Genomic DNA, 12609 nt, shown 5'->3' with positions numbered 1-12609 from the left:
TTAATTGATTGGATCCATTTATGTGAATTGTGATAATGGATATAATTTGATTAATTTCTAATATTTTATGTTTTTTATCTACCAAGCTTTTTCTTTTGCCCTTTCTCCATACTGTCTACTGATTATTTCAGTGTGGTTTTTTTTTTTTTTTTAATCATGCCTTTTTCCTTCATTGTTCCTAAGGAATCATCCGTTGTCCTCATCCTTTCATAATTTAATACAGTGAGGAGAGGTGATTAACTCTCCTGCTTTTTGCTTGCTTGAGAACTCTGCAGAACTTAGTATGGAGAACTTAGATGGAGCAGGAGAGTGTCTCAGACATTACTATAGTCCAACACTGTCATGTTACCAAGTTTGTCCAGGGTCTACATAGAAAGCACTCCCATTCTTTTGCCACATTTGAAGCCTCAGGAATCTTGATTCTCCTTGAATTGCCACTGCTGATTCCCTTCCCAGTGAGTGTTTCCATAATCCTTTCATGGGGAGTAAAATAGTTCTCACGCACTTCAGCTGCTGAATAAATAGGTACTTATTTCCTCCTTATCAAGATGTTATTCTGACTGAAGGCAAATTTTTCGTCTTTGTTTTTGCCCTCTGACATAAAGAAGCAGGCCCCGTGCAATGTTCAGTCCTCCCTCTTTAAAAATTAAATACCAGTAATTGTCACAGCTATATTGGTTTGTTTATACAGTTGTCCATTCTTTGAGTGTATGTGTGCCTGGGTATGCATATGTACACACAGACACAACCCTTATTCTGTGTAACTACTTAAGGGTAGGGTGTTTGGGAAAGTAGAGAAATAGAAACATAGAGACATATCTTTATTCTAGAGTTCACAGTTTAATGGGGGAGACAGAGATAGACAGATAATTTTAGTACTACTGAATATCAGATGCTATAAAAGTGTTTACTGTTAACTTTTTTTCTCCCCCAAAGAGTCTAGGAATAACTTTATAGGGAAAGAGTTTCCTGAACAGAAATGCATCTTAAAGGATGAGTAGAAGTTTTACCAGGTAAAAGGGGATATTATTAGTAGAGGGAGTCATGCATACAAAATCTTACAAATGTAAAAGTTTGATGCTTTTAAGTGAGAAAAATATATGAAGCTGACATAAAGAGTCATGAGGGTTTGGTGAGGGAGGAGGTTGGAAAGTTCAGATCCAGATTGTGAAAGGCATTGTAAAGCATTCAGGGGGTTTGGACGTTGTCTTTGAGACTGTGGGTGTTCCCAGGCATCCCAGCAAGAAAAGATATCCAGATCTGCATTTTAGAAACAGCTGCTGCAGTCAGGGTGTGAGATTGATAGCCTGGTCATAGATGTGAGACTTTGATAATAGCTCCATCATGAAAGGAAGAGGACTGGAACTAAGGCCCTTGTGATGGGGATGGAGAAGGGACGGGGTGGTGTGGGGGGTAGGATTCAGGAGAGACTGAAGACAAAAAATCAACAAGACATGGGACTCAGAGAAGAGTCAGAGTTAACTCAGATTTCTGTCTTAGGCCCATTGAATGAATAACAACTGTATTAACTCAGAGAAGGAATACTTAGAGATTTGCTTAAGGAAGGTAGTGAGTGAGTTAGTGGTCCTCTGGGGGCCAAGATAATGATAAAAGGTAACATTTCTTGAGCACTAAGTACTATTCTTTGAGAATTAAAGCTTAACAGTCAACATAGAGATACATTGATTCAAAAGAATCCGCTGACGTCAAACTAAAAGCAAGAACACCCAGAGTCAACATTTCTGGGAACCTGGACAGAAGTGAGTAGGAGAGAAGCAGTCACGATCTGATCTAATCGGTCTTGCTTGTAGCTGTTGCCATGTTGTAAGTGTGTAGTTGTGCCCCAGTCTGTTGTTAATGGTGAGTCAGTCTTGCAAGTAAATATTAATAAGTTTATATACATAGTATATTTTATACACATGCCATGTGAGTGGTATTTGGGAAATAACAAGTTTTAAAAGCAAAAGAAGTCCTTAGCTTGGTAATTTTGATGTGTGATTCTATGTAATGTTAATACTGGGGGTTCCAAATATTATATTATTCACATATTGCCCAGTAATGTTCATCATTGTTTTCCAGTGTTTGAATATTTGCTGTGGACTTCAGTTCTTTGTAAATACTTCAATAGCAGAAATGCAAAGAGAAGAAGTTGGGAATGTTGGTTTGGAAATACACTGACATGAAATCAGAAATGAATTTAAAATCTGAATTGGCAATAGTGGTATCTGTTTCAATGGCGAAGCGAAAGCAGAGCAAACAGACAAAATATTTTCATCATTAAATAAAAAAAAAGAGCTAATAGGAAGCAGCATGTATCCTAATGTGTGCCTCAAAGATACTTTGGATAGTCTCTTAATGGGGACAGATTCTTTCCCTGTCCTTTCTTCATCTACATCTTAATTCAACAAATATCAACACAAAAATGAAATAAAATTTTCTATGTCTGGAATATTTGGCATGAAAAAAGATCAAGATTATCGGATAGTACACTCAATGCTACATAGTGTTTTAAAATTTTCTTTTAGAATGACAGTTTAAATATTAAGTATTTGTGATATCTTTGAAATTTTAAATAGATTTTAATTTGGCATTTATTTTGTGATATTGTTCCCTTTTTTACTATTTTTTAATTATTAAATGTATCAGGTTGAGATCATTTTTACATGGTATTGAAGTATATACTTTTGTACTAATAATTCAAATAACAATAAATCATGTATTCATTATTATTTTTTTCTTACAGGATATTTCTGGAACTTTTTTTTTTTAAGATTTTATTTATTTTTTGACAGAGAGAGAGACAGCATAGAAGGAACACAAGCAGGGGGAGTGGGAGAGGAAGAAGCAGGCTCCCCTGCTGAGCAGGGAGTCGGATGCGGGGCTCTATCCCTGGACCCTGGGATCATGACCTGAGCCGAAGGCAGACGCTTAACCAACTGAGCCACCCAGGCGTCCCACTTCTGGAACTTTTATATAAGAAATGATTGACTGTTTATTATTATGGCCACTCATTACTCCAAAGTACATAAGTCATATAAAAGTATAGAATAATTCATGATTTAGGAATTCCTGTCTCTCAACCTCAGATCCTGAGTGTTAATATCTGTTGGGGATTTGGAGACATCCAACATTTTCCCAATTTCTTGACTGATTTTCCATGTGATTCAGAAATACATGTAAGTTTCCCAAGTGTCGCCGGCATTCCTGTACCGAAGCTGTATCAGGCGCCATACTCTGCCTGTTGTCGTATTACCTCATTTCCCCTCACAGTGACCCACAGTATGGAGGCTAGGGCGGTAGCTCTGCGTCACACGTGAGGAAACCAGCTGGTAGGTGGTAGGGCGGATCCCAGCCCAGGCTGTCTGAGCCTAGAACACATGCTCTCCGTCAGCGCGCCATCCCCGAGGCAGTCAGAAATATGGTTCTGGCCTAAGGAAAAAGGATGGACGTGGAAATGGACACTTGTATTTATTCCACTGTAATTCTGAAGGGCATCCTAGGCCAGCTGCATAGTTCTTGGGAACTGACCGTGGGCTCTGATGTCACGTGTGCTTTCCAAACTGTGGTTCCACAGTTTCTATCCTTAAAAGAAAGAAGATTATAAGAACATTTGTTTTCTAACTTCAGTTCAACAAATTACTTCTGCACCAGAGCAGACGCAGTGAAGTGACAGATTGAGTTGAAGAATTAGTCCTTTTCATTTGAGGAAGAGCCCTGTGCTTGTGGCTGGAAGCAGCCTGGTGCTCGCTCAGGAGGGGCTCCCGTCCGCTCTGCCTTGACTACACAAACAGCCCTGTCCTGCTTCTGGCTGCTCCTCTCTTATCAATGTGCCTCCTTCCCTGGTTACATTCTGAGTTAGCTCTAGCATGCTGTGTCAGCCTCAGTTAGGAAGAATTTGTTCCATCAATCTGCATGTGCTGTCTGTGTTGATAGAGATAAAAGGAAGAACAGTGACTTCACCTTTTAAAAATAACCTTTTAAAAGCAAGAATCTTTAAAGTTTACCTCTTTCTACATGTCAGAATGCTGCTTTGTTCAGCTGTTAAAAGTTTCCCGAATTATCTCTGTGAAAAGGTCAACAACATTACTGGTTTGGTGTGAGCTGATCAAATTCCTAGAATTTCAGGGCTTAGGAAGACAGCACCACAGTGTTTGGAATTGTAGGGCTAGTTGCCCAGAGATTATGGTTTTCTTGCCTGGTTACATCTGGTAATGTATTGAAGATGGAGTTGGGCAGATGGCTTAGTTTAACACTCGCTGCAGTGTAACACTGCATGGTTAGGAAACATCCTGCCGATGCACCCTATGGAATACTATGGTTTAAAATGCCTTACGAGAAAACCAAGCGTATGTATAGGGCCTATAAGCTTTGGACACAGAGAGACGTGATTTTATAGATTTCTGTACTGTGTAATCTTGAACAAATTGTGTGGCTTCACTGAGCTTTTTCATCTTTGAAAAGTAGGGAATATAAAACAGGATTTTTTTTTTTTTAGCTTTTTATTTGAATTCCAGTATAGTTAACATACAGTGTTATATTAGTTTCAGGCGTACAATACAGTGATTCAACAATTCCCTTCATCACCTAGGGCTCATCAGGTTAAGTGTGCTCTTTAATCCCCTTCACCTATTTCACCCATCCCCCACCCACTTCCCCTCTGGTAACCCTCAGTTTGTTCTCTATATAAAACCTAGGATTTTGACAAGTAGCTGATACAGATGTAAAACTCTTAGTACAGTACATACGGTACACAGTAGACCCTAAAGAGAAGGTAACTCCTGTATTTATTGAGCACCTTCCTGTGTGCCAGGTATCTTCTAAGGATGATGATGCAGTGATGAACCCAGCCCTCCCCCCTTTTTTTAGAGAAAGAGCAGGGGAGAGGCAGAGGGAGAGAGAGAATCTCAAGCAGACTCCCCACTGAGCACAGAGCCCGATGAGGGGCTCAATCCCACCACCCTGAGATCATGACCTGAGCCGAAATCAAGTGTCGAAGGCTCAACTGACTGAGCCACCCAGGTGCCCCCACTGCCTCTTCTTTTAATGAGACAAGTAGGCAAGAAATGACACCAAATGGGGTTAAGTGCCAGCACTAGAGAACACATGGTGCTGAAGGGGGCATTTGATGAAGGCCTGGGAAAGCAAGTCAGAAACACAGGAGGAGAAAACAGTTTCCTCCCAGACTGGCCCAACTATTGAGTGAATTCACTGAAAGGCTCTCACACATTGGTAGCCCTCAGAGTTGTTTGTTAAGGAAAAGGAAATAATACACAAGTGCAAAGTAACCACCAAATATATTGATTTGGTGTGTCCAGTACAATTCAAATGTCCAAATTCTTTGAGCGTCATGTTCTGAATAAATAAGATACCCATCTAATGTGGATTTGACCCTTTAAACGTTCCCATTAGGGGCACCTGGGTGGCTCAGTTGGTTAAGCCTCTGCCTTTAGCTCAGGTCGTGATCCCGGGGTCCTGGGATTGAGTCCCAAGTCGGGCTCCCTGCTCCGTGGGAAGCCTGCTTCTCCCTCTGCCTCTGCTTCTCTCCCTCTCTCTCTCTGTCTCTCATGAATAAATACATAAAATCTTTAAAAAGAGGGGCGCCTGGGTGGCTTAGTCGTTAAGCGTCTGCCTTTGGCTCAAGTCATGATCCAGGGTCCTGGGATAGAGCCCTGCATCGGGCTTCCTGCTTGGCGGGGAGCCTGCTTCTCCCTCTCCTACTACTGCTCCCCCTGCTTGTGCTCTCTCACTCTCTCTGTCAAATAAATAAATAAAATCTTAAAAAAAATAAATAAAAAGAAAAAAAAATGTTCCTATTAAAAACCAGAAACAAAAGCAAGAAAAAAATGTTCTTGGCTTGTTTATTTAAGTTAATTCCAGAAAGGTGCTCAATACATAATTATATCTTAAATGACTTAACCAATAAATGCATTCAGTGCTGTGGTTAGGTCTGCTTTTGCTGACCCATCTTCTCTGCTTCAGCCTTTGCTCTAGATAGAAATGAAGCTTGCCAGCAGAAACAAGATAATGTTAGTTTCATGGAAGAATAGCCCTGGGTAGGGGGAGCTCCAGGTGTTGCCCTAGGAGCACATGGACTTGGTGCCAGAAACGTGCCATCAGGACGCTTTCCACTTCTAGATTTGCAGCTATTTTGAGTGGTTGAGATGACTGGATGTGTTATGTTCTGCCTGAGGGAGGCAGGGAAGCCTAGAGCTTAGATGTAAGACAGCCCACCGTCTAATTCCCATTTTGTGTGACTAGCTGTGTAACCTTATCAGTCTCCTTACCTGTTCAGTGGGATGAGTAATAATACCTCATAGCGTTGTTGTAAAGATTAATACTATAAAAGCTTAACCAATGCTTGGCACATAGTAATAGCAACTATTAATCTTAGTTTTTTATTATTACTATAATTTGCATTTTATTTACAAGAAATAAATAATCTATGCTAATGTTGATGAATTAATAAAATATGAACTACTGAAACATTTCTGAGTAATATCAATGTGGTGGTCTTGAAAATGCATTGCTCATCCCCTGCTGTGGGGAACACAGTTGACAGCCCCAACTGCTTCCTCCAGAATCTACCACTGCTTTGCACCCAGACCAGGTTTCACCAGGGCTGCTCCCAACCAGTGACTGGGCACAGTGAGCCTGCGAATGCAGTCCTATTCCTGCAAGGTGTGGGACTCCTCTAACAGGTGATTTTAGCGCAGGGCCTCCCCCGCAGCCTGATGGAGACTTCCCTAACATGATGCTGCAATCTGAGATGTTCCCTGTCTGGCCCTCCTTCCTTGTCTCTCCCCTTCACAGGGTCCAGACCTGCATTGCAGTCAGAGGCTCTCCCACCCTCCCCAGCTTCCTCTCCCATTTCCTGAACTAGAATTTCTTCCACTAAACCTTTGGCTTATCTTGGTGTCTGCTTCATGGAAGTTCTGGGCTTATAGTTAAAATAGTTGTTGGAAGTAACAATCGACACCCTTGAGCACAGAGTGGATGTTTTCTCCATCAAGTATAAAGTGAACATGACTGTAATGAGTTTAGCTTCATCTTTAGGTTGTCGCATTTCCTAGGAATTGAAATTTGGTGTTACTGATCATAGATTCTCTAGGACAGGCCTTAGCCACTGTTTCCTCAGGAAGGGCTACCCACAATTAGGACCTCAGACTAATCGTCAGATTAAGTTGTAAGATTGCACTTACTTAGGAAAGTCCTCCATGTCTTCGGGTCTTTCATGCGATGTGATTTTAGTCTTTTCATGAACCAAGAGAATCTCTTCGGCAAAGGCTATGGATGACTCTTCAGTGTTTATTTTTGTAGTTTCCTGTTGATTTCTTTGGTTTTCCAAATTTTTTCCCCCTACCTGCTCACTTGATTATGATTTTTGTGACAGACCAGGTCCAGGGGACAGTCACCATCCGGAACATCAGTGCTCTGTCTTCAGGCCTGTACCAGTGCGTGGCTTCAAATGCCATCGGAACCAGCACCTGTCTGTTGGATCTCCAGGTTATTTCACGTGAGTATATAAAATTCTGGAACACCAAGATCTTTGTTAAACCAGGGAATGAAGAGTTTCTCTTAATTGTTTTTAGGTTGTTTGAAGATAAAATAGAAATTCTCTTGGTTTTATTAATTATTGAAATGTTCTATAAATGTATTAGTATACTTTTCAGCCTCAGCAATATGACATCTTTATGGCAGAATGTCTTTCTCCTCAGGGTCATTAGAATCAAGTCAGTCGCTTGTCTTCAAGTGATTGCATAGTACTATTGACATTATAAAAACTTGTAATGATCTCATGGCCGCGGCAAGACCTTCTTTTATTTTCTCCTTATCCCTTTATAACTGCTTAATTGTTAGGTGGCCGGGTCATAAATAAGCAGTGCAGAAATTTTCTCTTTATTTGAGAATTCTGGGTTATTTGAATTCCACTTAAAAAAGTAGTGACCTGGGTGGGCTGAGGTGAGCATTATCCCACTGATTGCCAGGGTTCCTCTGGGCAGATCAGACAGGTGAGCATCTCTGGCCTATTCTGCTCTAAGTGTGGCTCTACTGAGTGGTGAGTCCTACACTGTTTGCTCATTCAGCAAGTTTCTGTGAGCCTACTGTGTGTTAGTCCCAGCCACCGAGGACGCAGACACTTAACCCGGGTTTACTTTTATAAGGACGCAACACTTTAGGCAATTTCGTGCATTTTAAGACGATTCAGTGGTAAACTTACATATTTATGAAGTTGCATGAGTGTATGCTGCTATTTCTCTTTCTCTCTCTCTCTTTTTTTTTGTTCTTTAAATCTACCTTAAATATATTTTGCAGCCCAGCCCAGGAGCATTGGACTAATAGCTGGAGCCATTGGCACTGGTGCAGTTATTATCATTTTTTGCATTGCACTAATTTTAGGGGCATTCTTTTACTGGAGAAGCAAACATAAAGAGGAGGAAGAAGAAGAAATTCCTAATGAAATAAGGTTTGTGTGTCAGACGATTTGTCCTACATGGCCAGTGTCTGTATTTCTATTAATTTTGGCAGCTAAGGTTTCTTTGCTAATCCAATGGCTGTGATGGCCAAGATAGTTCAAGTGGCCACGTCATATTTTCTCGTATATTATATCGCTTTTCCTCACGATACTGCTCAGCTTTATTTACTGGATCATGAAAGGGGAAGAGGGTCCAATATGTGCCCAACTAGGAGGACACATGTGAAGAATTCCTTCACCTTCCATAGTTCCAAGATGGGTGGGGTTAAGGTGGCTGCCACAGAAGAAAAGTTAGTTTAGGAAATGTGTTTGACATTGGCATTTATAACAGAAGCTAGAAGGAACACCCCACGAGCATTCCCGTACCTGTGTACACAGCTCGGCCAAAGCAGTATGGCTTGCTGTGAGAGACAGTTCAGTCCGAACATCTTCAGAAAACAATGTGAAAATCATCTTTAAAGAAAAGTGACTCTTGGCATATTGTGGGGATAGGGGAGTTCAGGCTCTGTCTCACATGGCACCACATCATATCCTTGTCGAAAACGCTTTAATGACTCCAGTGTCCTTAGCATGATCCACACAGCCCTTCAGGATCTGACCTTCCCCTGCTTCCCTGCTCCTCTCTCACCGCTTCCATGGTCACTGGTGTTCCAGTCTGTTCAGTAGCTGCTCATGCCTCAGGGTCTTTGCTCAAGCCTCCACCCTCTTCCAGCACCAAACATCCACCTCTTTGCTAAATTACTTGATCTGATTCAAGACCTTCTCACAGAAGTTGACTCTCGTCCCTGTCCAACCTTTCAGACTTGGAGATGTTCTTGCATTGATTGGCACTCACGTTTGGCCATAGGCTTCTGGGGTATAGGAGCGTGTCTTTTTTTTTTTTTTTTTTTACATGAAACATCCGGTAGAATGCCTGGTACTCAATAAATGTTGAATGAATTAGTTAACATCTTAAGTTAAATTTAGTGACTTATCGTAGCCTCTTGTAATTCTTTACACAACAAGCTTAGTGTCTTTCTTCAAGGTCTGTTTTCCTATTTAGAGCAAAAAAAAAAAAATATATATATATATATATAGATAGATACCCATACATATATACATACACACACATATATATTCACACACATTTTTTTTCCAGTTATATTGGAAGGTATAGTCTGAGAGATTTGACATTACTTTTTCTACCCCTGGCTATTGAGAAGCTGAGGGAACGTTTTTCTTGAGCATTGTCTCAAAGGGAATGAGTGTCAGAGCCGAAGCCACCAGGGCTGATGTGTTTGCTTTCATGATAGTCTGGTCTGTCCTGAGGGTTTGTATCTCACAGACATACTGGCCTTAGCAGAAGACGAAAGAGTCCTGGGCAGGAGGGTAGGGTGACATTCAAGTAAATCCTGATGACAACTTTATTTTTATTCCTTTTCAGAGAGGATGATCTTCCACCTAAATGTTCTTCTTCTGCCAAAGCATTTCACACCGAGATATCCTCTTCAGAGAACAACACATTGACCTCTTCCAATACCTACAACAGTCGATACTGGAGCAACAATCCAAAAGTTCCCAGGAACACGGAGTCCTTCAACCACTTCAGTGACTTGCGCCAGTCTTTCTCTCTCCACTCAGGCAATGCCAACATCCCATCCATCTATGCTAATGGGACCCACGTGGTCCCAGCTCCACATAAGACTCTAGTAGTGACAGCCAACAGAGGGTCATCCCCGCAGGTGGTGTCCAGGAGTAATGGCTCAGTCAGCAGGAAGCCTCGGCCTCAGCACACACACTCGTACACCGTCAGCCAAGCAACACTCGAGCGAATTGGTGCTGTCCCTGTCATGGTACCAGCCCAGAGTCGGGCTGGGTCCCTGGTATAGTACCTGGGTGGATAGAGTGTTCAGAACAGGGTCAGTGCAGTGCCCCATGCGGGGGGGGGGGGGGGGGGGGGTTCGTGAGCAAGTGCTGGGAAAGAAACACTTTCCTTATAAGGGTACTAGTAAAAAGCACAAAGGAAAAGGCAATGCTGTTACCTGGCCAGTGAAATTTGTGACATGAACTGGAATTCTTCATCTTGAAGACTCGTTTCCCCATCACAGATGTCCCAGCATTCTGTTCAAAAAACTGGATCTCAAAGATGTGCCAAGCCAAGAAAAAAGATATAAGAGCAGAGTAGCACTTAAAACCCAAACTACAGTCCAGATGGGCTTATTCTTTAATTCATGCCTAACTTAATAATTTTTCAAGAGACTGAAGTGCCAGGTCAAGTTTAAATAATGAAATTATTTAAAAATATAGTTGTCTTTATAAAAAATAATGAGCAACCCTGGGATCATCACGGTTCCCTCTTTTATCTAGAGGGCTTAATGGCATGAATGGTTCATATTGGTCCCAACAGGGCTGGCTCTTGTATCCTAGAATCAAAACTTTTTTACACAAACAAAATTCAGTAAGAAATGGAGGAAAACAAAAGAAACTTCTCCGAGAAGCCCCTTCCTATTTATTTATTTATGTCTTCCTAAACCATGAATTTCATATTTGGAATATTGCTATATTGACAGATTCTTGCCTGTCTGCGTTTTTCTAGGGTCTGTTCTGGGTCCATGACAATTACTGTTCATTATTTCCTGGAAAAATATTTTTTTAAAAGAAAACTATTGTTTTTTTTTAAAAAAAAATACATGAGAGGCATAGGGCTAGGAAAGAAAAGACTATTATTAACAGCACGTTCAGTGATTGTGTTTGTGGGGCCCTGCGGGAGGCCCATCGCGCGAGAGAAGGAGCTGGGTTGAATGGGCCACGTAGGACCAGGAAGGCAGGTGTGAGGGACTGGAGCCTTCCTGGCAGCCTCCGAGCAGGGCTGGCCGGGGCTCCCTGGCTATCACACTAGGCTACCCTTAATGAAGGCAGCACCTGATGCCTTTTGTCCTGAGGGAGATAACTTTCTTCTTGTTTGACAAGTGGAGGTTAGTAGGTTGTTACAGGGAGGGCAGGAGTGGTTCTGTTGTTGTTTCCAAAATAATTCTTTTTGCAAAAGAGATAAGATTAAGACAAAAGGGATGCCTTCAGGTATGCTCCTGGGAGGGTCTGCCCTATGTTTGTCACAGCTCAGGGTTGCAGTTCTGCCCAGATGCATTTTACACCACTGTAAAGAGACTCCTTCTGTGATTAATTACCTGGCTTGGCTGGCCTTGGAGTTTAGCAGATAATTTACAAACTCCCCACTCGTGTCTTGTGCTGTGTGGATCTGGGCATACTTGTATTGGGGACTGTCTCGCCTTAATCACACTTTAAGCAGCACAGAAATGATTTCGTCCCAGAACCGTTCTCTGAATTACTTACAAGGCCAACCTCGTGGTTCGATAAGAGCATCATTTCTTTCCCGGGGTGTCTCTCACTCCCTCTTCGCACCATGCCTTCTGCCCTCTTTTCTTGCAAAAATAGTCGTCACAGGGAGCGGCTTCCTGATTCTCAGACCCGTTTTAATAAATGGAAACCAGCAGCTGCTGCGTACGCTGTTTTCCAGGAGGGCTAAGCTCAGAACCTAACCATTGCAGCCATTTCGGTATTGATGAGATGCTGAATTTACGTTAGCATTACTTATTTTTTCCATGTGATGGTTCTTGACTTTGTAAAAATTTAAATAAATGAATGTCTATACTTTTTATAAAGAAGAGTGAAAATACCATGACAGAAAAGATACTATCAGATGTTGTTTAGAAAGCATTTATCTTGCATTTCTTTATTCTTTCTAATTATCTAAAATTCAATAAAACTTTATTCATATAAAAACACGTTGTCATTAATTATCATATATTAATGGATTTATGAGTTTATATTTTATGTTCTTTTTAATGTTACAAGAATTTTCCATTCTGTTAAAAAGTATACATAATAATTTTAATGAGCAAATAGTACTCTAGAAATTACTTTACCTTACTCTTCTTGTTAGAAATTTGAGTCCAGTTCTCATGTGTATGACTGAGATGTAATGACCTTTTCATACATGAGCGATTTTCCTCTTTCCCAGTCTGAAGTTCATGAGACCAGGTCCATGACTGCTTTTTTTCACTCTGAATCCCTCACCTAGCACAGTGCCTACTATAGGTATTGAGTAGGTGAATGACTGATGATTTCTAAACTGAAGT

At 41.2% G+C, this 12609-nt stretch overlaps 1 protein-coding gene across 3 annotated transcripts in view; it reads left to right on the top strand.

The window, feature by feature from the left end:
* The window catches only part of IGSF11 (immunoglobulin superfamily member 11), a 141567-nt gene extending 129314 nt beyond the window's left edge, over positions 1-12253 (top strand). For 2 of the 3 annotated variants that reach the window (XM_032406604.1, XM_032406603.1), the window contains exons 5-7: positions 7391-7513; positions 8314-8464; positions 9897-12253. In XM_032406604.1, the coding sequence (XP_032262495.1) occupies positions 7391-7513; positions 8314-8464; positions 9897-10341 (719 nt within the window). In that variant the 3' untranslated portion in view covers positions 10342-12253. The remainder of the gene's footprint in view (positions 1-7390; positions 7514-8313; positions 8465-9896) is intronic. The other variant, XM_032406605.1, reaches the window with a different exon arrangement.
* Positions 12254-12609: the final 356 nt, after the last annotated feature.

This window comes from Phoca vitulina, unplaced genomic scaffold (assembly GCF_004348235.1).
Source record: "Phoca vitulina isolate PV1807 unplaced genomic scaffold, GSC_HSeal_1.0 scaffold8, whole genome shotgun sequence".
NCBI classification, from domain to species: domain Eukaryota; kingdom Metazoa; phylum Chordata; class Mammalia; order Carnivora; family Phocidae; genus Phoca; species Phoca vitulina.
The sequence above is the reverse complement of the archived record's forward strand: the minus strand, read 5'-3'. Positions and strand labels throughout refer to the sequence as shown.